Source organism: Macaca mulatta, chromosome 18 (genome assembly GCF_049350105.2).
Source record: "Macaca mulatta isolate MMU2019108-1 chromosome 18, T2T-MMU8v2.0, whole genome shotgun sequence".
Taxonomy (NCBI): Eukaryota; Metazoa; Chordata; class Mammalia; order Primates; family Cercopithecidae; genus Macaca; species Macaca mulatta.
The window spans coordinates 55,921,994-55,948,808 of NC_133423.1; the positions used below are offsets into that span (position 1 = coordinate 55,921,994).

The window sequence follows — 26,815 nt, forward strand, 5'->3', positions numbered from 1 at the left end:
ATCAGGGCTGCCCTCTGCTTCCAACATTGATTAAAAACTTGCACATCATTCAAAGAATCCTATCATCCTTTGCTTTTAGTGAAAACTCTAGAACTTATTAAAAGATGAGAGGGAAATAGCAATACCAGGCCTGGGCAGGGTGAACAATTAGAGATGCCCTAACTGCCAGGTGACTGCAAAATGCACAGCCTAAGGGATGCAGGTGAAGGGATGTCTAGTGTCAGAATTAAAACTTCCTACACAGCAGCGTGGGGGCCAGCCCCAGGCACACAGAGAGGCCGCTGGTAGTCTCTTCACCTCTCTGTTCCCCCACCTTCCTCTTCCCCTTTCTCCTTGCTGGGAGCCCACTGAGGTTCTTTCACTCAGAAGTTTCCAGGAGGTTAAACTGCTAAACCTGATCCCCATTGCTTTAGCAAGTCCAGCCATAAAGGGTGAGGGAACCATTAGTAAATAATTAAAAAATTAGAACTATAGAAGTAAGCAGGGGCCAGGCACAGTGGCTCAGACCTGTAACTCCAGCACTTTGGGGGGTTGAGGCAGGTGGATCACTTGAGGCTAGGATCTCAAGACCAGCCTGACCAACATGGCGAAACCCAGTCTCTACTAAAAATACACATTTGCAGGATGTGATGGCACATGCTTGTAATCCCAGATATTTAGGACGCTGAGACACAAGAATCACTTGAACCCAGGAGACGGAGATTGCAGAGAGCCGAGATCGTGTCACTGCACTCCAGCCTGGATGACAGAGCAAGATTCTGTCTCAAAAAAAAAAAGAAAAAAAAAAAAAAAGAACTAAAAAGACTCGGGAAACTCTTGCCCCTTGCTCAGTAATAAGCCCTGAACTGAGGGTATCAGCAGGTCATTTGTCATTTCCGCAGTGAAAATATGGGCTTAAGCCAACCCTGCGTACTATCACCTTTCATGAAGGCTGCAGGGGAGACGATGGTCTTCTGCCACTCACAAATGCAGCTTCTTTTTCCAGCTGTGCAAGAGGGTGCTATACATCTTTTTAAAAATTCATTTTTTTTGGGGGGTTGATTCTCTAATAGGCTCAGTAAATTCTACCACACTCCCACTTGTCCCTGGGCCTCCCCTCCCAGTTCCACCCTGCAGCCACCCTGCTGCTAAGTTGTCCACTTCCAACAAAAATGGCAGCTTCACCAGAAAAGTCTGCGAGGTAAAGGTTTGCTGATACATTCACCCTCAGACATTAAAGGTGCCGAGCGTAGCTGACACTTGGTATCCCTCCTCCTGTTTTCTCTTAGACTTTGTCTTGACAAGGCCTGTGACAAGTAAATCTTCACAGGTCTCTCTCAGAGGGGGAAATTCTTCCTAAAGGACATTCTTCCCCCTCCCTGGGTTTTCATTGATTCCACCAAGTCTTTCTAATAGGATAAAACCATTGTGGCAAAGCCGGTACGCGAATGTTCATAGCAGCGCTATCTGTGGAAGCCAAAAGCTATATACACACAAATCTCCTTCAACAGGTGAGTGGGTAAGCACATATGCATCTCTACAAGGAATACTACACGGCAGTGGAAAGGAATTAATTAATATATTGCATATATTAATATATGCAATAGAAGATGAATCTCAAAAGGCATTATACTGACAGAAGCCAGCCTCAAAGGGTTACTTACTGTATGATTCCATCTGACATTCTTGAAAAGACAAAATTACAGTGATAAGAGAATAAATCAGTGGTTTCTCAGGATTACATACAGGAGGTCAGAATGTCACTATAAAAGGATAACATGGGGGAATACTATGTTATTATTAGTCTGTATTCTAATTGTGAAGGTGATCCATCTCCATGTATGTGTTAAAACTCATATAGCTATATTCTAAAAGGTGCACTGTTATGGTTTGAATGTGCCCCCCACCAAAACTTACACCCCAATACAGCAGTGTTGGAAGGGAGAACCTTAAAGTAGTGATCAGGTAATGAATGGATTAGTCCTGTTATCTCAGGACTGGGGTAATTATTGTGGGAGGCGTTTCCCAGTAAAAGGATAGTTCAGCCATCTTATCTTCCCTACAACCCTTGTCACCCTCTGTATCCCACTATGGGATAGCACAGAAAGAAGGGCCTGGCCAGATGCCGGCACCTTGATATTGGACTCCCAGCCTCAAGAACCGTGAGTATTTCTTTCCTCTATAAATTACCCAGCCTGTGGTATTCTGTTATAGCAACACCAAACAAAGACATAAAATTGATACAGAGAAGTGGGCTGTTGCTATAACAAATAACTGAAAACGTGAAAGCAGCTTTGGAATTGGGTAATAGGTAGAGGCCAGAAAAATTTGGAGAAGCAAGCTAGAAAAAGCCTAGATTGCCTAGAGCATTATCTGGTTGACTCTGGTGGGAGCTCAGAAAAGAATAGTTATAGGAAAAGTCAGAGCCTTCTTAGAGACTGCTGAAGTGGTTGGTAGAAATACAAATGGTAAAGCCAATTCTGAAGAGGTCTCAGATGGAAATGAGAATCAAGGTATTAGAAACTGGAATAAAAACCATCCTTGTTTTAAAGTGGCAAGAACTTTGCTGAACTATGTCCATGTCCTAGGGCTCTAATGAAAGAGAATTTAAGAGCAATGAACTGGGATATCTGGTGAAAAAAAATTCTAAGCAAAATATTGAAGGAGTTGTATGGTTACTTCTAATTGCATATAGGAAGATGCAAGAGGAGAGAAGTGATATAAATATGGAGTTTATTAAAAGGAAAGTAGAGTAGAAAAATCTGAAAAAGTCACAGCTTGGCCCTGTAAAGAGTGAAAAGACACCTTTTGGAAAGCAAACCAAAGGCAGAGCCAAGTGACCATTTGCTAAAAGGATTATAGTATGGATAGAAGGGAGCCAGTGTTCTTCACCAAGATGATGGGAGAAAAACTCCAAAGGCATTTCAGAGACCTTCTAACCAAGCTAGGACCTTGAGGGCCAGGTTTCTGGACAAGCAACAGTGGTACCTCAGCATTCACTGCTCAGGGCCACTCAGGATCCTGCTCCCAGAATTCTGGTGCAGGATTTTTTGGCCACCCCAGCTGTGACTCAAGCAGGCCTTGCTGCTCTGGAAGGTACAAGCCGTAAAACACACGGTGCTCATTCTGCAGGTGTGGAATATATAAGAGCTGTGGAGCCGTGGTGACCTCAACCTAGAGCTAAAAGAAGGTTGTGGACAGCCTCAGGTCCCAGGAAGAGACTGGTCATGGGGTGAAGCCACTGTGGAGAGTCCCCAGTAGGGCAATGCCTAGTGGAGCCATGGGAGCGAGGCAGCCCTCAAGACCCTAAAACTGTAGAGCTACCAGTGTGCAATCCAGCCCACGAAAGCTGTAGGCAAAAGCTCCAACCTAGGAGAGCTGAAGTGTGGGATGAGCCCAGCAAAGCCATAGGGATGGGACTGCCTGAGGCCTTGTGGGCCCAACCCCACGGTGCCCAGGATGTGGGACATGGAGTCAAAAGAGACTATTCTAGAGTCTTAAGACTTAATATTGTTTTTTTCTCTCTCGGGGTTTGGACTTGGAACTAGTTACCCTTTTCTTCTTGCCTATTTCTGCCTTTTGGAATGTGAACATCTATGCCAGTTCCAACAATGTATTTTGGAAGTAGGTAACTTGTTTGATTTCAGACTCACAGCTAAAGGGAAATTTGCCTCAGGATGAATCGTGCCTTGAGTCTTACCTATACCTGATTCTGATGAGACTCTGGATTTGGGACTTTGAGTTTGTACTGGAATTCATCAAGACCTTGGGGCTATTGGGATGGAATGGATATATCTTGCACATGAGGAGGACATGAATTTTGGGGACCGGGGGCAGAATGCTATGGTTTTAATATGTCCCCCAAAGTTCATGCGTTAGAAACATAATCCCCAAAGCAACAGTGTTGAAAGGAGGTAAATTGGATGAATGCCATTATCTCAGGAGTGGATTACTTACTGCAGGAATAGGTTCCTAATAGAGCATAAGTTTCACCCCCTTCTTCTCTCTTCCCCTACAACCCCCTTGCCCTCTACCATGGATGGCACAGCAAAGAGGTCCTCACAAGATGCCAGGACCTTGATACCTTGATATTGAACTTCCCAGTCTCCAAAACTGTGAGAAATCGATTTCTTTATAAATTACCCAGTCTGTGGTATTCAGTTACAGCAACACAAAATGGACTAAGGCAATAATTTTAAAACAATAAAAGTAAATGTAAAAACAAAGGCAACTACTCAGCATGTACCATCCAGGTTAGTTATCCCCTAGCCCCACTGAACAACTCCTCTCCCCATGGCTCCCTAGGGTCCTGCTTTCCCTGAATACCCTAAGCCGGCCTCACGGTAACCCCTCTTGTTACTCATTCTACCTCCCATCCCCAGTCTGCTTCATCCTATTTCACAAGGTAATCAGTTTTAGAACAGTAACCAGGATAGGACTTAGTGTCATTGTTTTGTCATGGAAATGTCCATTTTTAAAAATTCTATATTATTAAGGGCCTTTATTTTGTTGAAATCAATAGTTAGAAAAAACCCAACTTGTAATATAATTTCTCAGATTTCACAGTCTGAATGTTTTCCAGACCCAGATTAACATTTTGTTATTCTGTTTGGTATCTCAGAGGAGTTTACTCATTGGGCAATATGCAGTACTACAATATAACAAAACAAAACAAACCTGGCATGAGCGCTGGTGGTCTGTTGACTTGTTTAACCCATTTATGCCAGAGGTTGCAAATTTTTTTGTGTGAAAAATCAGACCTTGGCGATGACCTTGAGAAGAAGGATATAAATAACTCGCACAAGCTTAGCGTTCCAATAATGGAACACTAGGCATAAATTAGTTAAGGAAAGGATTACATTTGAATGAATGACCTCAAGGATCTTTCTGGATGTCTCCTTGGCTAGAACTAACAAAGGATGAGAAAGAACTGCCAGATGAGAAAGAGCAAGTGAGGGATTCCTGGACATCAAATGCCACAAAATGCCAAGCAGAGGGTGACAGGCACTGGGTCCCTGCCAGTGAATAGCAACAAAGTACCCACATTGTGTGGGTACTGGTATGATCATAAGAACATGTGGGAATGGCCTTATCAATAAAATAATGTTACAATGGGGAACACTGTGCCAGCGTGAGAATTCCATTTTTGCTGAATTCAGTGTTTTCCAGTACAATGTTAATGACTAAAAAGGACAGGAAATAGATGACCTTAATCCTTAGAAACCAACAGAAAATTGCTTCAAATCAAATGGTAAAATGAGCTCACAAAAAGATTTGAAAATAAAAGCCGAATTCTTAGGATTATGCTTCAGAAAAGTTGTGCCCATTTCCCACCAGGGTTATAGGAGTTTCCTGGGTGTTCATCAACAAATGATATTTCATTAAAAGACAATCATTGTCAATGTGACCTGAGAAATATGTCTTGTTGTTTTCTTATGTATTTCTTTTGTTCTTAGTTGGTTTAATGTCTTTCATTTTTCTACTGAATTCAAAATATATTTAGGATAATATCATTTTTTACCTTTCTTTTTGTAAATAATCTCCCAGTTTGTCATTTGCATTTAGTTATAATTTGTGATTTTCATTTTATAAATAAGATCTTTTAAAATTTTATGCAGTAAAATAGTTAAATCTCTTCCTCTGGAACCTTTTTCACTGGTTTTATTATCAAAATAAACGTTACCAACCAGAGACTAATTAGTCTTCATTTCTCTTTTTCTCCCTGCAGTTTGATATGTTCCATTAAATGCTTTAAGCTCTCCAGGGCTTACTGTGGTATATGGTCAAAGTATGTTTTTGTTTACTTCCATTTAACAACACCTCTCCAATCAGTAGCCAACCCGTCCCCACCAATGTTAACTGTACAGTGAGTTGTTCTATACACTGAGGTCTCTTTCAGAGCTCCTCTGCGCCAATCATCTGTCTGCTGAGGAAAGGGCCAGACCACATTGTTGTAATTCTCAGAGTTTGCACATTTTACTATCTAGTAGGAGAAGCTGCTCTTCATAATTATACTGCTTTCTACAGATTTATCCCCAGTTTATCAGGGAAAGTGTTTCTCCACTTGTATTTCAGGAAGGGACTCTGGATCTTTCTAAAGCCCTAACCATCACTGCAGATGGTCCCGCAGGCTCAAGCCCAGCGTGAGCGTGTATGGAGAGTACAAGGAAGGTCCATGGGGGGGCGCTGGTGAGGTACCTGTGCTCTAAGGCATGGTGATCCAAATGGAGAAACTCCAGACCTAAGACTGGGCCTGTCCTGGGTCAGCATGGGCCCCATTGTTTCAAAGCAGCACCTCTGGGGGTGGGCACCAAGGACCAATACTGCCCTACAAGGTGGTGATCAGGGAGGGACGCAACAGCAGGAATGAGAGCACCAGGTGTGGTCACCATCACATAAGACAAGTGGGACCTACCCCCAGGATTCCTTATCTCAGCTCAAGAGTCCAACTTCAATATGCAGTGGAACACGTGTACCTCGTGTCTTCCTGACATGTGAACTATTTTCTTAGAGTAAAACTTCATAATTTATATTCCCTCAAGGAAAATGATTTTAAAAAATTATTTTGGCTGGGTGTGATGGCTCATGCCTGTAATCCCAACACTTTGGAAGGCCGAGGTGGGTGGATCACCTGAGGTCAGGAGTTCAAAACCAGCCTAGCCAACATGGTGAAACCCCGTTTCTACTAAAAATACAAAAATTAGCCAGGCTGCTTGTAATCCCAGCTACTAGGGGACTAAGGCAGGAGGATCTCTTGAACCTGGGAGGCAGAGGTTGCAGTGAGCCGAGATGGTGCCACTGCACTTCAGCCTGGGCTTTCTCATGAGACTTCGTCTCAAATAATAATAATAATAATTATTATTATTATTTTTAAATTTAGTAAAACCTTTCTGGTTTTACTAGAAAAGACCAAAGCATGAACACATGTAGGCACCCACAGGCCTTCACAAGCAGGCACACCTGCACGCATCCACCCCACAGGTTGCATAAAGGATTTTCTCCTGTAGTGCACACTGCAGCCATAGTTCCAGCCACCACGATGGGTGTCCACATGATGTGGCTCTTATTCAGAGGGAAAATTTTAGATTTTCACAATGTATTAATTCCCTATGGCTACTGTAAGAAAGTACCACAAACTAGGTGGCTTAAAATAACAGAAACGTATTCTCTCACAGTTTGAAAGACTAGAAGTCTGATATTAAGGTGTCACCAGGGCCATGCTTTCCCTGAAGGCTCTACCGGAAGTCTGTCTTTGCCTCATCCTCAATTGGCAGCCAGCAATCCGTAGCATTCCCTGGCTTGTAGATGCATCGTTCTGACCTCTGCCTGTCCTCACGTGGCTGTCTTCCTTGCATGTTCACATCGTTTTCCCTCCGTGTCTCTTTTCCTCTTATAAGTTATACATATGTTATATGTTAAACATATCTAAACATATCCATAACACAGTCAACCAACCTTGTTCACCAAAGTCATTGCATAAACCAGTAGCTCTGTATCAACTCCATCTTTTTCCTCCAGGATTTCCATGATATTTGACCAAGGTTTGACCCCTGTGAGTAAAGCAAAAATCATTAGAAACAGCAATTCATCAACATTCTTTATCTAACTCACATCATAGTTTATTATCCAAGGATGTATCCAGTGATGGCAGCTTCTTTCAGTCGTCAAATTTCAATGTGTGACATTATCCTTAGGATGGATTTGAGTATGCTTCTAATTGAGAATATTTCTTAGTAGGGAACCCTATCTCACATCACCCTTGTCCTTTTGACAAGAGCATTGTATACCCTTCAGTGTCTGGATGCCTACCTACTTAAAAATTTCTTCGTATTAAATATGTAATTTTTAAAAATCCAATCACTGCAATTCTATAGGCCATACATTTCCCCCAGGGCAGAAAACTCTTGGTAAGTATTCTCTGAATATCCTTCAGCACAGAAGAAAAGGGGATGTGGAAGATCTCAACATCCCTCTAGCAGTGACTCCAAGAAATAAGTGACATGCCCGTCTAGCAAATATCTCAAGAACAGAAGCATATTACATCTACTCCATCAGGGCACAAATACTGTTTAAGTATCAGCTAGGTACAAGGTCTATTGGGCAGTTGCCCTCAATAGATTTATAATCGAATGGAGCAGCTAGGCATAATCCCAAGAACAGACACCACCAGCAAAGAGCAATGGCTGAGAAGTGTCCAAGCATGCAGCTAAGCCTGTCACTGTGCAAGTGAGGTCTCTTGCAGCCGGGATGATTGCAGAGGACTTGGCACAAGAGGTGGCTTCTGCCTGGGCTCTGCAGGAGAAGGCTTATGGGTGGTTATTTCCAGGCTCTAGGAGGGACAGGAGATATTCCACATTCACATTCAGGATCACTAAGCCAAGGGCAAGACCAAAAAGGGGCACACAACACCTTGATATGGTTTTCTAGGCCCAAGATGAATATTTGAAGTGAAATGAGAATTGCCTTGTCCTTGGCTTGGTGGTTTGCAACATGAAGCTCTTTCCTGCTTTCTCTATACAGATCTAAAAGGGATATTGCTTATTTTTGCTTGAGAGAAGTGAACTTGGAAATAACCTAAATGCAGTGGTTTCCAAATGCTGGTCCTTGGATGGGCTATGTCAGAGCTGATTTTGGCCTTGAGAACAAAAGTTTCCCAAGGACCATGATAGGATCTGTCTTATTGATCTCCATGCTCTTAGGACAGTGCCTGGCATACAGTACATGCTTAGTAAAATGTCTGCTGAATAATGAATGGAGATCTCTGAGAAGGCATGAAGTGGGTTAAGCTGAAGCAATTTTAAAAGAACCAGGAAGCAGATGCACACAGCAAGGAAAGCAGAGAAGACGGGATTTAAGGGGATTTGTTTAAGAGGATTAAACAAAGAATAGGTACCTACTTACTACAAGATGTAAAAGACACAAATGTAGCTCAATGTGGAGATCTTCTGGCTTTCCTAAGTGAACAGAAAGCCTTTTGCTTTGGCTAGTTGCCCAGCCAGTCAGAACTGGGCAATCTTCTATGACCCTTGCTAACTGAGCACTAAGATATGTTCTTTCACCTCTTTCACCTGCTAACTACTGAATTATCTCCTTGCTGATATTGATTATCAAACTACTTTGAAGTCCACACCACAGTGTAGTTGTTCTTCCAACTCCCACAAAGTAACCATCTCAGCCCTCAAGACAGTCAATCAATCTCATCAGCAGGCCTTGGGTCTCACTGTCCAGTTTAAGAGATCTGGATCCGCCGTTTGTGTTTATAACAGGGGCAGCTTCTAACATTCACATTTTGTATAAAACACATGTTCTAGTGAGTTGCCCATGCATGATTCAAAGGAAGAATGTGCAAGGGAGAAAGTATCGAAACTAAGACTTTCTAGTGGTGCTAATGGACCCAGAACTCCTTTTGGTTGCTTACTCTGGAGCCAAATATGTGCAACAGGTCCTGGGGGAGCAAAGGCCAAGGAACAACGGCAGGCATCCCAGAGAGAGAGGGAGAGGTAGCCAGACTACATTCGTACTCCCCTTAAACAGACACATGCACTTGTGTGCATCTACTCCTTTATAATAAGAACACTCAAACACTGGCTTAATTTAACTGAAAAATGTGTTTTTCAGCTGTGTTATCTAGGTCTCTTATTACTGTTTAAGGATTTTAAGTCTGGAAATGTGCATCTATTTGTATACTCTTAGGATGGATGTTCATTCTTTTTATTGTTTGGGGGCAGAAAATCAGAAATATTTACCAGAATGAAGGTGAAAGGGAAGAAACATTTGGTTCAACAAAAATAGCCTTGGCAGACCTCAGGCTAGGCCTGTGTTCAACACCAGCACTTGCACGTTTCCTAGGAGCTCCTGTCAGAATTATGGGGTCCACTCACTCCCCTCATTGCCTTTGCTAACTCCCTACAATGTGTGTGTGTATGTATGCATATGTGTGTGTGTGTGCGTGTGTGTTTTGTGGAGGACAGGGTTCCTGTACTGGAATCATAAACCATATAATGCTAGCCCTTCACATAACAGAGAAGGAAACTGGACCCCAAAGGAGTGGAATGGAGGGGCTCAGGAAGCTCATCTAGAGTTCCTAAGGTCTCTGGGGTGACTGTACTTACCTTATAGGATTACTGAGAATTGTCATTGAGATAAAGCACTTTGTCTTTTTTCCTTAATGCTGCTGGAGTACATTAGAAGACAATACTTAATCATTGTCATCTGTCTCTCTCCAACTCCACTGCCCCCCACCCCCACCCCAAATACTGGTTCTGTGACAGCCTTTTTTCCTGATGACTGCAAGCACATAATAGATACTCAAATATGTGCCAAAAAAAATGGGTCTTATGTGAAAAATGTTTAGAGTTGTGTCTGTTACATGATAGATACCCAAATATCAGTAGCTGTAATTGTAATGGGTGGTGGTTGGTGGAGACACCCAGTTTACCCCCGGGCGGACCAGCTGCACTAACTCCCCGGCCAGTCGTCTCTTAACCCAGATAAATAAATACACATAGAATCAATTGCTCAGTACTTCTCCCCTCTTACTTTCCTAAATCTCCACATTAAATCCAAAGGAAAATAAGATATTTAGCTCAGTGCCTCGGACATCGGTTGGTCTAACACTCAAACAGAAGCTCCTCACAGCACATTCCATGTCCTTCCACATACTACATAAACACACTCAATGTAGATGCTTCTGCTATAAATAACGGTGGAAAGAGAGCTTGAGTTCTGTCAACCTGTAGCTTCCACTACACTTTACACGATCTTCACAGATCAATATACTCTTAAGCAGAAAGCAGAGATGGGATCGCTTGAAAGGATGAATTTTTTCTCTGCTAATCATGAGTGATACATATGTTTAAGAATTATCAGATGAAAAATTGAACTACTTCAAGAGCTATGCTGAGCCAAATTAGTGAGACTCAAGATTTAGGACAAATTTCAACATGTGTTATCCTCTCTGGTCACTCGCCTCACCCTCTGTGAGACAGGCAAACCTGTTCACTTAGAAGGAAGGACTCCGCATCCAGACAGCAGAGGGGTGTCAATTAATTTCCTGTCAACCACCACAGGGAAGACCTCAAGGAAAGGGAGTCTCTGATATGGCAAAATGACAAAGCAAGGCTCTCTAAGGGCTCCCATGAGCCTTTCTCTCTTGCTGCCAGGCCCTGGCCATGAGAAAGGGAAAGTGACTTAAAGATGCAAGCAAAGAGAAGAAGATCCAGTGGTCTGATATTAATACCATACCATGCCCCACAGATGAGCTTGAGTCTACCTTTTTATTTTAGCCCCTGAGCAAAAGTGCAATTGCCTGGGTCCAATGGAGCATTTTAAATTTTCCTTCTTCATAAACACTGATCACTCCTTATGATGGACTTTAACCCCTATGGTTTTTAGCCCTGCTAACTGGCTCACTCTTGGCCACAGACCAAATTGCTCACACTGCAGAATGAGCCTTCTGGTTAGCGCACGTGCAGCACGCGTGATGTTTGTATTTATAATGCAACCAAAGGAATTTGTTCTGGACAACTTCATTTGCTTTAGGTAGTAATGATTTCTGAGGACTGGTAGTTTGTTGGTTTTCTTGCTGATTCCTTAAATCTGACAGTTTTCATTATCCAAAAGAAACTATTCAAAAAGACAACTGCTTATATGTCCATTCGTCCCTGCTGAGGAATGAGTCTAAAGCCACTTTGAGAAGTAACATTTATGATTTATGAACTTGTGCACAAGTGGATATGCTCAGTTTACCCTAACTCACCTCTGGCACCTGTCTGCTCTCTCACCCAGTTGAGAGGGAGCTGGAGAGCTGCTTCTAAACCCGCTAGGTGGAAACACACCTGGAAGTCATGTTGCTCTCTGCAGAACACCACGGCACATTTATACGTTTAATGCCATCATAGGATTCAGAACAATTTTACTAGCAGTAAAATAGGATGATGTTATATGTATGCATTATAAAACCACAGCCAAGACCACACATGTCCATAAAGAAACATGCTATTGAGCCACACATGATAAGCTATTTCTGAGTTTTTCCATTAGTGACATTCCTTTTTTTTTTTTTTCCCAGCTGCTAGTGCTCAGTGGCAGACAGACAACAGCAGTTGCCAAAGGTTTAAGAAATTATTATTATTATTTTTTGGGATGGAGTCTCTCTCTGTTGCCCAGGCTGGAGTGCAGTGGCGCGATCTCAGCTCACTGCAAGCTCGGCCTTCCGGGTTCACGCCGTTCTCCTGCCTCAGCCTCCCGAGTAGCTGGGACTACAGTCGCCCGCCACCTCGCCTGGCTAATTTTTTGTATTTTTAGTAGAGATGGGGTTTCACCATGGTCTCGATCTCCTGACCTCATGATCTGCCCACCTCGGCCTCCCAAAGTGCTGGGATTACAGGCGTGAGCCACCACGCCCGGCAAGAAATTTTATAGACAAAATCCATAAAGCTGGCCGGGCGTAGTGGCTCATGCCTGTAATCCCAACACTTTGGGAGGCCAAGGCGGGCGCATCACAAGGTCAGGAGATCAAGACCATCCTAGTTAACACGCTGAAACTCTGTCTCTACTAAAAATATAAAAAATTAGCCAGGCGTGGTAGTGGGCACCTGTAGTCCCAGCTACTCAGGTGGCTGAGGCAGGAGAATGGCGTGAACCCGGGAGGCAGAGCTTGCAGTGAGCCGAGATCGCGCCACTGCACTCCAGCCTGGGCAACAGAGCGAGACTCTGTCTCAAAACAAAAAACAAAACAAAACAAAACAACAACAACCCATAAAGCTAAGAAGACAATTCATCAGCTTTTTTAAAAATTATTTTTACTAATCAGGAAAAGATGGCCATTGTTTTATCTCGATGGAGAGACTTGGTCTGGCAGATGAGAATCTCTGGACGGGGCTATGGATGGAGTCTTGGATATGGTATACAAAGGCCTGGGCTCATTTCAAGATCACTCCCTCATCCATCACAACATTCCCTTCATGGGATATGAAGTTCAAGGAAGGGAACTCTGAGCTGCCAGCTCAGCAAAGCCAAAGGAAAACCCGGCTCATGAGAAGTTGGCCCTCTAACTCACACCCATAGCAAGGGCCCTGGGGTTACCTGAAGCTTAGGACAGGAAGATCAAGAGTTTAGTTGTCCTAAAGCAACCGCCAGAGTTAAGGGATGAAATACAAATCCTCCAAGGATGAAGGAGAGGCGCTGCTGCCTACCAGCTGCCAAAACACACACTGCTGGCCTTAAACCTAATTGACTAGCCTTGGAAAAGCTAGACCTGGTTTCTGTGCCATCGGCATTCCTTATCAAGGATTCTAGACTGGCCCCATGATCTACTCTTGGCCATAAGGGTCTTTCTACCTAGCAGCAGAGGACAACATGCTGTGGCAGAAGAAACTTGCCTCAGCCTGGGAAAGACCTTCCAGACTCACAGCCCCTGACCATGTACTAGAGTTTGTCTCCCTCACATACGCGCAACAAAGAGACCTCAAGTTGCCTCCTGGCCTGCCATCAGCCATGCCTAGTGCCGACATCTGCCTGCGTGTTCATGGGTATAGGAGCCCCCGTTAAAGGTCCTGGATGTTTTTCATTAACTTTCATTTAAACTTCTAAAATAACTCAAGCTACTTTCTTTCACATTTGGATTCAGCATTCAAAGGTGGGTCTGAGTAATGCCAAATCACAGACACAACTGGTTCGAATCAAAAGTACAATGTAGGCCGCCCGTTTCTTCCTGACACATCCTGGCTGCTTTATGCGTAAGTGTGCATGCACACACACGCAACTATAAGGAAATACACCAACAGGTTAACAGTGATTATCTTTGTCGAGATTAGAGGTGAATTTGTTTTGTCTTCTTTAACCTTTTCCCAAGTTTTTATAACAGTAGTATTACAATTACAATCATAAAAAGAAAAAGGATTGTCAAGTTTTTGTTCTTGAGTCTTTGTGGGGATGATAATAATACCTGGGTCTTACTGGGGAAGAAAACAAACAACAAAAGACAAAAGGATAAAAATCATTTTAATTGGGAAGCATTTTAATTCCAGGCTTCCCAATATCACAGGGTCCACAGCATGTTACACAGTAAACCAGAGCAGAAGCTCATTCTTCGTCACATGTTTGCAGCATGCCTGCTGGCTCTGGGCCAGTTAGGGTGCTGGGACACCACGCTGGGAGACAGAGACCCCATCCTTGAGCAGGCAACCTCAACTTGGAGAGACAGGGATGGGCAACACCACCACAGCAGAGAACAGGTGCATACATGGGCTTTAAAAGCACATGCCCAAGGCAAGGGGGTGGGGGTACAGCCGGGGTGAGAGAAGGCGGTGGCAGGTGGGCAGGAGTTGAAGGGTGAAGGGTCCCCTTAGCCAGGGGACTGACTTTATGCTACAGGCACTGGGAAGCCACTGGCAGGTTTTGGATGTGACCGAACTGTTTTGGAGGGTGGCCAGGAGCATCGGTTCAACATAGTGAGGGCCTGAGTAAGGCAAGGCAGGGGATGGAAGAGAAGAAGGGAGGTTCTTTTTTGTTTTGTTTTTAATTATACTTTAAGTTCTAGGGTACATGTGCACAACGTGCAGGTTTGTTACATATGTATACATGTGCCATGTTGGTGTGCTGCACCCATTAAGTTGTCATTTACATTAGCTATCTCCTAATGCTATCCCTCCCTGTTCCCCCCACCCCATGACAGGCACCGGTGTGTGATGTTCCCCTTCCTGTGTCCAAGTGTTCTCACTGTTCAATTCCCACCTGTGAGTGAGAACATGCGGTGTTTGGTTTTTTGTCCTTGTGATAGTTTGCTAAGAATGATGCACATGTATGTTTACTAGGGAGAAGGTTCTAGAAACATCTGGGGGTCTTAAGCAATGAAGCATAGAGGGGAGGGGAGGAAGGAGCCAGGGCGACCTTGAACAAGACAGGAAGAACAGGAGGAGGAGCTGGACTTCCGTGTTTCGGTGGCAGGAGCTGGGTAGAGGCAAAGACAAGCTCAGCATCTGACCTCTCCCAGGTAAGCCCATGAGCACTTTTCTTTCATTATCAAACCCCGTTCTGGCCCTAAGCTTTGTGTGCTTACTATCCTAAACAATGTTTCTTGCAGTGGGAAGTCCACATCTCAGGAATTCTGTTAATTCTTAAATCTGTCTCAAACATGTACAACGTGGAAACCTCCCTACATTAGACACCATCACCTTCACAACATAAGGGGGCAGGGACTACTCACCTCTTTTCGTGTCAACAGCAGTGACAGCCTGAATCAGGAGAGGCGCGTTGGACTCTGAGTACTCTACAAAGACGAGCAGCAGCTTCAGCGCTGTCTTCACCACCAGGCGGAACTGGCAGAAGAGATAAAACCATCACATCGCTGCCAATGAGGCCCTGTGCACCTGAGAGCATCTTCCTAACCGCAGCTGGCACCCGGCATTTCCTAGATGAGATACTCTCGGCGATTAAACGGAATGCTTCACAGATCCTCACAGCCCCTCATTAGAGGCCTCAGAAGGCAGGTGTTAGTACTATCCCCATGGTGCAGATCAGGAAACTGAGGTACAAAGTTCCCTGTATGCAGTCACGCAGTAAAAAAACAGAACCAGGACGTGAACCCGGGACGCATGGCTCCAGAACTCACACCTGGCAACTCTCAAAACACAAGCATTTGCTGAATCAATTATATCTTCATTTTACCCCAACTATAACATCGTAAGGTAGGCATAAGCACAGTTCTTATTTTTCCAGTTGAAGAAGCAGAAATAGCAGGTTAAACAATTCATCCAAAGTCACGACAGCCAGCTTAGGTGGAAGGGAACCGGAACCAAGTCCCCCATTCTTAAAGCCAAGCAGAGAAGGCCGCCTGGAGCCGGAGAACCCCTGCTCCCTGGATCCAGGGCTCAGCATTTGCCAGGAGCCGCATGAAGCCCAGAGGCCTTCCCTCACACAGGCAGAAGAAGCCCCTCCCTCAGTATGCGCCCTCAGGGAGGTCACAGGTTATTCACCTACAGAAAACCCCAAACCTCCCAACTGAAGCGGCCACAGATTCCTAATTCCAGCTTTACCAGCCCCGGGGCTGCAGCAGCCTTGGGGTTTCTGGGTCAGCCTCCGGGGCCCCTCAGGTGCTGGTGCGGGGACTTGCCCACAGTCTTGCCCTTGACTCCGCTTCCTTCCAAAGCCTCCTCCTAAAGGAACTTGCACACCAACTACCTCAATCTTACCCTTGGCTCCACTTCCTTCCAAAAGCCTCCTCCTAAAGGAACTTGCACACCAACTCCCTCCTCCAAATGGGTTCAAACTGTGCAGCTGAGAAACAGCAAGGTTGCCTTGGGCTGTACATTCCACCCCAAGCTGCTGGCTTGCCAGTGGCCCCATCCCGCTATGGGCAAAATGCACTTTCAAGGGTAGAGGGAGCTTATTTGCACTGTGGCTGCAGGACCTGGAACTGCACTTGGTGCAGAGGGAGCTGGAAGGTGTTTGCTGACTGAATAAATCAGTCAGTGACCAGATCAATCAATCCATGACCTCTCGCCCACCCCTTGAGCCTGTATCACTGGTTGTGGCAAATCAGCTCCAGCTTCTTCCTGTGTTCTGTAGCCCAAGGAATATTCTGTGCCTCTTGGACGCATCTGCCCACATCACAGTGTTAGGGGACATGGGTAGAATTTATAGGTAAATTTGGGGGAGCCCAAAGAGGGAACTGTGTTGTGCAGTCCACAGAGAATAGCTTAAAAACACCACTCACCCCAAGTCATTGATCCACATTCATGCAACCCCTTTACCCCCTTGCTTCCCTCTCCTCTGCTGTCATACCTACCAAGCACACCATTTGTCTTTCCCTCAGTTCCACATCTCTCTCCAGCCAGTGCCCAGGTGCACAGCTCCCCTTTATAAGGAAACGTCTTCAAAGAGGTGCTACAGCCCCTGGCTCCACCTCCTAACTTCCTTCTGACTCTTCAGCTCAATTTGATAGGACTTCCATCACCACCTTGATAGATTACTTGTCAAGGTCACCAGTGGCCTCCACGGTATCAAATTCAGTGGTTACTTCTCTGCCCATTTTTACTCAACTCTCAGCACCATGTGACAACTAACTGGTCTCTCCAGAAACAACTTCCTCTCCCTCTGGGCAAGCAAAGTCTCCTGAGTGGCTCCTTTTTCATTGGTTCCTTTTGGGTGCTCAGTCTCTCAGTGTGGGAAGACCTCTGAGTTCACTCTTCTTTACTCTCCTTCTCTTTCCACACTCTCTCTAGGTGAGTTCATCCAGTGCCCTGGTTTGAAAGTCCATCTAAGATCAGATGCTAAATATCGCATTCCAGCCCTGAAACTCCTGAGCACGCATCATATAATCTCCTGACATCTCCACTCAGATGCTAACAGATTCACTGTGGCCAAAACAGAACTCTCAGTTTTCATTCATGCTTACCCCCTTCCACCTACCACTCCTAGCCTGCTCCCTCCAAAGCCCCCACCTCAGGACAAGGCTCCACCACCCTGAGCACAGGGAGGGGTTCACCTGCACTTCCCTCACCCCATCTCCACAGCAAATCCACCCTCAGTACTGCAAGAGCTCCCTTCAAATTCTATCCCAAACTTGCCCCTTTACATTCTCTCTGTCCATCACCCTGGACCACTACAATAGCCTAAGTGCTCTGGCCTTGTCCTTCTGAAGTCCATTGTCCAAACTGCAGCCAGAGTGACCACTGCACCCTCCTTCTCTCAAGCCTCCATCACTCCCCATCATGCCCAGGGTGCTGCCTGTCCCGGCAGGCTTTCTGTGCTGGCCTCCGCCAAGCCCTCTGATCTCCTTTCTTGACACCCCCTCTTGGGCCCAGTGAGCTTCACATGCTAAGCTCTATAGTTGTGTGAGTGTTTTTCACACGGCAGAGTTCATCCATGATTCAGGGTCTTCTCATTGGTTATTCCTTCTGCCTGAAAGCCACCTGGAACCAGTCATCACAGGACTGACCTCATCCTTCAGGTCAGAGAAATTCTCATATAGAAAATGCCTTCCTGACTCCTTTACCTAAAGGAGCCCCTTGGTCACCATCACATCACCCTGTTTCATTTTTATTTATTTATTCTGAGATGGAGTCTCGCTCTGTTGCCCAGGCTAGAGTGAAGTGGTGCAATCTTGGCTCACTGCAACCTCCACCTCCCAGGTTCAAGTGATTCTCCTGCCTCAGCCTCCTGAGTAGCTGGGACTACAGGTTCACACCACCATGGCTGGCTGATTTTTGTATTTTAAGTAGAGAAGGTGTTTCACCATGTTGGCCAGCCTGGTCCTGAACTCCTGACTTCAGGTGATCTGCCTGCCTCGGCCTCTCAAAGTGCTGGGATTAGAGGCATGAGCCATCGTGCCCAGCCACCTTGTTTCATTCTTTTGAGACAGGGTCTCATTCTGTCAGCCAGGCTGGAATGTGGTCGTGCAAGCACAGCTCACTGCAGCCTCAAACTCCTGGGCTGAAGTCATCCTCCCACCTCAGCCTCTCGAGTAACTGGGACTATAGGTGCGTGACACCACACCTGGCTAATTTTCTTTAACATTTTGTGTAAAGATAGTGTCTCTCTATGTTGCCCAGGCTGGTCTTAAACTCCTGGAATCCAGCAAACCTCCCACCTCGGCCTCCCAAAGTGCTAGGATTTCAGGCATGAGCCACTACACTCGGTCTTTTTTATCCACATCCTTTAGCATGACCTGAAATTGCTGAAGACACTTGTTCACCTATTATGCCTCTGTTACCCCTAAGAACGTAAGCTTCACAGCAGCAGACAGGCTTTACCTGCCCCATGAGGTGGTGTTCAGTCAGCATATGTGTGAAGGGTAGGCCAGCCTGTCCCCCAGTCCATCCCCCTATGCTGTGTGAAGTGAGCCCTCCCAGCCCCCAGCCTCCCCTTCTCACCTTGTAGTAGCCCCCAGCAAAGCCAAGCCCCCCGACCCCAACCGTTGCACTGAGGGCAAGCCATGCCCTGGGCTGTTATTCTCAAGGTCACCTCCTCCCCACACAGGGAGCTGAGTACTTTAGAGTGCTGGGAACTCTTCACAGAGTGTCTGCCCTCATAACTTGAGGCCCACAATTGCTCCTCTGCTTCTATTCTGTAGGAATACACTACATTCCAGTGTATTTTTCTCAACTACACGGTTGGAGGTTGAAGGGGAAGGTATGGCATAATGAGTTGCGCTTTGTACGTTCAGGGCTGAAGAAATTTCTTCAAGTAAATAAAAAGACCTAGCAAGTTCAGGCTTGGCAACTTCCTCAGTGGGTGGACTATTATTATGTGGTTTAAGCCTCTAAATGCCTTCCCAGGAAAGAACCTGGCTGCTGCCCAACTCACTCCCCCCATTAGCTGGTCTCAGCAGGGCCCCTTAGCCCACCTCACAGAGGCTCCCTCTGAGTATCTCTGTGGTCAAGGGGCCTTGACCGATACGGTCTCAGGCACCCAGAATCCCTAAGCCATTCTCCTCTATGTGGCTCTCTAATTAAGAAACCACTGTTTTCTAGCAAAGCCTCCTTTTTCTATCGGTCTCAACATGCCTATTCCTGTCTTTCTCTCCTCTGTGATACAGGCTCTGTTTGGAGCTCTTTTGGCACTCTAATTTGTTTTTTTAAAAAAATCCCCAAACATCTTCTGATTCATAACTTTGGGTTTCTACGAATTTGGCTTCTATTGAGTTTAAGTTTATGTGGATGTACTTTTGGAAGCTTTACTATGTAAATTAATAATAAGCATATTAGTTAAATCACGTTAGGAAAAAAAGAGCACTAGAACATTAATTTTGTAGAAATGCATGGTACTAATTGCAAGCATGTACTAACTCACTGTCAAAATATGTCCTGTGGGATCCTCCTCAGAAATACCTTACTAGCATTACTGCATTGACTTGAAAGTAAAAAAGGTACATTCTATCAAAAGAACTCTATGAGCCAACCTCATTTATCCAGAAATCATTTACTCTGATGCCCTCATGTATCTGGAATGCAGTCAAAACCCTTGACAGCTTGGAACAACCACAGTGGAGGCCACACACCGTCTCCTTCAGGTCCAAAGACACTGCTCACCCCATAGCTCTTAAAAATCCACCCCTGCTGCCCCTTGCACTTATGTTAGACACATTTTATAATAAGTGGAGTAGATATTAAGATTCACAGCCCACATCTGCTGAGAAGAGGCAAATTGGAGAGGACAATGACAGAGAAGGAGAGGCAGGCCCAGTGTGGCAGCAAGAGAGAATGTCACAAACTAGGAGAGTGGATTAAGTTGCAAGGATGCCAGAGCACACACCACGGTGTGGCCTAGACACGTCAGCAAAGCGTCACTCCAATCTGAACTGTCTGATTTTCATCTCTGCCTGGCGTGCCTTCACGTGGTAATGAAGGGTTTCACTACGACGTATAGGCTCAAGCACCTGTCCATTTGTCCAGCACTGAGAGAAATCAATCAGAATTGATTCTCAATCTTATGGAGCATCCAAGGCCATGGAAGATACAGGAGTCACAAAGCCGTCACACAGGATTATAGGGCAACAAGCAGGCAGTGTCAGCATCAGTGGTCTCAAGACAACCAAGCTGGCAGGGAGGGAGTCGTTTCCCTGTCTCTGGAGGCTCTGCACGGCCACTTACTAAGGCCTTTGCAGAAGGAATTCAGAGCCTGCAGTGGGTGGACTGGCTGACCCCACGGGTAAGGTCCCTCCGAATCCAAGATTCTCTGCTTCTACTTTCAACAACATTTTGAGTACTGGGTTGCTGAGGACACATGCAAACAGACAGTTTTCTCAGAGGACAGCTCCGGCACTGTAGATGAGAGCAAGGCCCAGAACTGGATCCAGCCAGCCCTTTCCAGCTTCCATGGAGCAAAAGAACCATGTGATGGCTTTTGGGCTCCTGTTCACACAAACAGCCCCACTTTCTTTGGGCTGGAGAAACACACCAGAGCTCTAGATCCAGGCTTTGGGCTTTCTGTTACCTACATTTTCTTTAATTACAATCTAGGAAATACTAGTATTCCGTTTTTAGTTGTCTGTTATAATGAAGACTATGTTTATGTTGTTCTAAAGCATGCAGCTAAATCACAGTATATAACAGAAATCTGAAATAATCCCCTTGCATAAGGGGAGTGCAAAAGCACGAACATACAGATGGCTGTGAATTATTGCACATTTCATAATGATTTAGCACATTTTTGGTGTTACTGAGCTGAGCTTTACTTTCTGTTGCACCTATCATTTTGCACTCTCAAAATAAAGGCTAAAAGCCTTCAGAGGACCAGAGATTCCTCTTGACCCAAGGAAGTGACATTTTCAAGTCAAGCTTCAGTCCAGGGACTGAACCTCCATATTCCATAAATAACTCAGGGCTCAATGTCAGCTCCACAACAGGGAGGCTGGGTTGGAGGGAAGGGTAGCAGGATGGTGTCAACAAAGAGCCTTGTTGCTGTTGTTTTATTTTCCAGGTCAACCCAAAGGAAGAGTGTGGAGTTGCCTGTACAGAACCTATGTATCTAGATTGCAGATAAAATGTTATCACCAACTATGTGGCAGGGTAATAAAAAACAGTTTCTTAATACTTTTACACATAAAAACAAACTGGAAGTCCCTTCATCTTTTATTGCACTTACAGACATGCAAGAACTATACTTAGCAGGTCAAATATGCTGCTCGTTAAGCAAAAATAAAAGAATTCCAAAAAATCTTCAAATTCCTAATTTTTCTTCTAAAAATTCAACAGCCATAAAAAGAAAACAATTTCCAAACCTCAAGATTGAAATTACAAAGGGGGTTGGAAAACCATGCTTCATTTTATTTGTTTCATTTTCCACTAAAACATCATAAATATATGCTATATAAATGGATGCTGGTTATTAAAACTGAATTCGAAAGTGGTAAGATAACTTGATCTATAAAGCTTTACCACATTGTTTACAAGCTCACCAGCACTTTAGAATATACTAGTATTACTGTAAAGAAAAAAAAGATCTCAAGTGACTTAGGATACAAACTCTTTATTTAAATATTGTATCCCAATGCCATATACTTAAGCTCAGAATTTCTGAGCAAGCAGCTCAGAGTGTGCCCTAAAGCCTTCCTAACTGGTTATCAAACAATCCAACAGACATCCCAGACTCCAAATCTCTCCCTTCTCGACCTCTAACAGGTTATCTGCAACATGAGGTGAGTATTACCAGAAATAAAGAACAGGCGCAAACATACTAACTAAGTACAGAACTCTGGGTCTTGGTTTGCAGGTGTCCTTCAAGGGACAGTGCAGAGACCAGGGTTGGCACATCTACCAGAACAGGAAGTCATGTGCACCAAACCCACATGGTCCAGCCTCAGGGTCTGATGGCCAACCTGCTTATGACACAATGCAATTTGCAGAAGGTATATTAGCCAAGGATAAGGCTGGGTAGCCCTTAGGATTTTACTAGTGAACAGGAAATCTTACAGAATGTAAAATAAAGCAGACAACACAAAATAATTAAAAATAACAATAAATATACTACAAATTAGCATTTTATCTCTCTCTCTCTCTTTTTTTTTTTCCAGCGCCAGGCTGGAGTGCAATGGCACCATCTCATCTCGCTGCAACCTCCACCTCCCAGGTTCAAGCAATTCTCCTGCCTCAGTCTCCGGAGTAGCTAGGATTACAGGCATGCACCACCAAGCCCAGCTAATTTTGTATTTTTAGTATCTAAAATAATGTTTATTTAAATAACTATTTTAAAATAATCTAAAATAATCGTCTAATATGTTGATCAGGCTGGTCTCGAACTCCCAACCTCAGGTGATCCACCCTCCTCAGCCTCCCAAAGTGCTGGTATTACAGGCGTGAGCCACCGCGCCTGGCTGGCATTTTCTCTATTGAGATAAAATTCTGGGGCTTAGATGAAGGTTTTGTTACCCCGGAAAAGGCCTATACGACCAAGTGGATTTCTATCCTACCTTAACTCTGCTTATCTTTGGGAAATAGGATGCCTGAGGTCAGAAGTTTCCCCTCCTGACTAAACAGGGTCCAACTGCTGGGATCCAGGGTGGCCTCTCACTTGGCCTCTGAAGAGTTTCTAGACTTCATTATCATCTAATTCTCATGCAAAAAGATACTTCCACCAGCACCCTGACAGTTGATAATCACCATGACAACAATCAGAAGAAACCATAAAAGGACAAAAAGAAAAGTTGCATTCCAGTTTCAGAAGTCCCTCCCCCACCATTTCCAGAAAAGACATGACTATTGCTTCCCTTGCTTTTAATGCCCCAACCCCTTCATTAAAGATGCCCTGTATCTGTGACTTCTCTTGAACTGAGGAACTGATTTGTGAACCATGCTTCCACTTCTCAATTCCATGGCCATCGAATAAAGCCTGCACTGCTTGGTGCTCACTTTTGGTTTTGTGTATTCGCTTCACAGCACAATCAGGGAAACACCCCCTTTTGCAGGGACTGGCTTTGTCAATAAGAACTTCTTTAAAGAACCATTAATAAAAGTGGACAAGGATCAGAAAACATCCACTTGGTTAACTTTCCCTTAAGACATTCAAGGTAATTATGAATAACTGACAAAAAGTAACATGCGGCTGGGCATGGTGGCTCATGCCTGTATCCCAGCACTTTGGGAGGCCAAGGTGGGCAGATCACAAAGTCAGGAGTTCGAGACCAGCCTGACCAACATGATGAAACCCTGTCTCTACTAAAAATACAAAACTAGCTGGGCGTGGTGGCACGCACCTGTAATCCCAGCTATTCAGGTGGCTGAGGCAGGAGAATCGCTTGAACCCAGGAGTTGAGGTTGCAGTGAGCCAAGATGGTGCCACCACACTCTAGCCTGGGTGACAGAGAGAGACTCTGCCTTAAAACAAAAAAACAAAAACAAAAAAAAACAAAATGCACATCTTTTATTGTTTACTTAGGAATACCAAAATCCCTGCACTACGATATTGCCCAAAGGAGCACCTTGATATGCAAAATGAAATTCTTGGTTGAGGGAAATCAACAAGATTGGGTACTTTCCAGTTGGCAGCATTCCCATTTTCAAATGCAAAACTTCACATTCTAAGGAGGCTATGTAACTTGTCGCATAGCTCATTCCTGGAAGAAGTTAAAGAAAAACCCAGGTCAATCTGATTCTTTCCACTATACTATGGAGGTTTCCATCTTTCACTCTGGTGCAAAAACTTAAGCCTTGGGAAAAATGTGACAAATATTATCTTCTGAGGAACAATAAAGGTTAAAGAACTCTCTTAAGTAAATAACCAACCCTGGAAACATGACAATGAACAGCTAAATCCCAGGTTTGGCAAACGTGCTGTTAGAAGAGTGTGGCAGGCAGCTCACATCTCTTTGGAGTAGGGGGAGAAGGGCTGGCAGACGGGGGGTAGAGTAGAGAGTGGCAGAACCCTGCAGGCTCCCAGAAGTCTATGCTGCTTCTGGTTCTCTTGCCCATCCAACTCTCCTAGAAAAGGGTAGAACATCTCTCTGGGAGGAACAGCATGCTGCCTACTTTGGTGTTTTTGCATTTCCCTAAATGTTCTTGCAGATTGGAGCCACCCACTTCTATTCTTCCTCCAACTGCTAAAACTCAGCTGGTTGCCCTGGGCTACAGGGACAGAAGAGTCAAAGGTGTACCCTTAGTTTCTGCTTCTTGCGTTCACAAGGATAACGTCTTTGTAAGTTAAAATTCAGGTTTATCAGCAAGCGTCTTAAGAATTGAGGAACCACAGTCAGCTCCCTGAAGATGATCATCTCAGAGTGAATGGAAGAAACTGCTGTTTAGCCCTGTGTCTGGAGACCCGTCTGGACGGTGGGGCCTCCTCAGCCTGCTGCCCTCTTTGAGGCCTGGCCTGAATCACTTCTCTCTCACTCTGAGGTCTTCCTAAAACAATAACTAGTGAAACTTGCTTTTTCCCTTTTTTCTCCTACTGAGATTATTCTCACGTGGGGGCCTCTAACATATCAAATCAGTGAGAATGAGTGTTCTGGGTATGCACAGCCAAGTGGCCGGCAGAAGAGCAACAGCCCTAAGGAAGAAGCTGGCACTTTATACCCACAATGACTCCAACACAAATATTACATGACTATGCCATTAAAACCCACGGAATTTTAGAAATCTCCTCTAATATAATGTTGATAAACATGCAAAAATTCAAACACAACCTCATTCACTAAACTATTTTTATGCCATTAGAAACAAAGCTCTTTAAATACAGCATAGCATTGGAAACAATTCAATTAACAAGATGAGAAAAGTCAAATGAATAATAGTACATTCATATGACTGTATACTATGTAGGCATTAAATACTGCAGTTTAAAAATGTTGTAGTAACACAGGAAATGCTTATAATATACTTAGAGTTAACTTCGTAAGAAAAATTCAAAGAAAAATCAGAAGAAAAGGTACCAAAAAATGATGATCTTTATGTGGTAGTGTTTCCAGGTAATTTTTATTTTACATTTTTTGTATTTCTAAAGTTTTATACAAAGAGAATGCTACTTTTATAATCACAAAAAATTCAGTAAATGTTTTAAAAAGTTATTTTTTACTATCAAGATTTCCATACTACACCAGTAAACTTTAGCTATTTTCGTTTTTTGAGATGGGGTCTATTCAAGCTGATCAAGAACTGGGATCCAGGGATCTTCCTGTCTCAGCCTCCCCATAGCTGGGACTACAGGCCAACATGCCCACTTGCCATATTTTTTCTTTAATCTGTTATCTTTAACTGCATTATTAAAAGAATTAGTCTTAATCAAATTTCTATTAATGAAACATATTTCAATTCAATTAATGTGGGAATTATAAACACAACATCCAACATTAAGGATGGATTTAAGACAATAGTACAATTCAAGGAACTAACTATAATGTTCTAGTAACTGCCTTTACCTGGACCATATAGAATTTTCTGGCTGAGTATATCTCATGCTATTGCAGTGTATTTACAGTGTTTTTATAATATTAACAATTGGACTTCTGGCTTCCAGCTGGAAAGATGTCGAGTGTCACTCCCAACCTAATAATAAGAGAGAGACAAACAATCTTTCACACCGTAACTTTTCTTGAGCCCATCATATAGCTGGGGTTGCAGGAAAACCAAGTAGCCTGAAATCTAGGGAGGGAGTGTGTTCTCTCCACCCAGAAAGGGTGAGAGGCCACCAATGGACTATCTGAGGCAGGGGAGGGGAGGAAAATGAAGCCATTTATACAAAGCAGTAGGAAAAACTCAGGCCAGGCACTGTGGCTCATGCCTGTATTCTCTGCACTTTGGGAAGCCAAGGTGGGAGAATCACTTAAGCTCAGGAGTTTGAGACCAGACTGGGCAACATGGTGAAACCCCATCTCCTTCCAAAACACAGAAAATTAGCTGGGTGTGGTGGTGTGTGCCCTGTAGTCCCAGCTACTCAGGAGGCTGAGGTGGGAGGATTGTTTGAGCCTGGGCTGTCGAGGCTGCAGTGAGCCGAGACTGTGCCACTGTACTCCAGAATGGGTGACCAAGCAAGACCCCGTCTCAAAAAATAATAATAATTAAAACAATATAACCTCAGATAATAGTTTTAGCAAATCGTCAAATGTCAACTGTGGGCTACCATGAGAGCATAAACCCCTTGGAACTGCAGACACAAAGGGATTTGGCACCCACCAGTAGGCTGCTCTCCATGGCACTCACAAAGAAGCAGGGGGCAGGGCTGGGACCAAGAAAATTTCCTAATAGTGCAGGCCTGGCGGTGCACAGTCACACAGCAGGCAGAACAGCAGCAACCCTAAAGGAGGAAGGGAGCAGCCAGCACTGTGAAAAGACAGGAAACCCCAGCCAAAGCCTTCTCCCCATTGAGACAAAAGCCTTAAGCCACAGGGAAGGTCAACAAGGTG

General features: G+C 44.4%; 1 protein-coding gene across 8 annotated transcripts in view; it reads right to left on the minus strand.

The window, feature by feature from the left end:
* FHOD3 (formin homology 2 domain containing 3) overlaps positions 1-26,815 on the minus strand; it is a 488,002-nt gene that overhangs the window by 170,438 nt on the left and 290,749 nt on the right. For all 8 annotated transcript variants that reach the window (NM_001194349.3, XM_001106633.5, XM_077974668.1 and 5 more), the window contains 2 exon segments: positions 7,435-7,529; positions 15,188-15,299. In NM_001194349.3, the coding sequence (NP_001181278.2) occupies positions 7,435-7,529; positions 15,188-15,299 (207 nt within the window).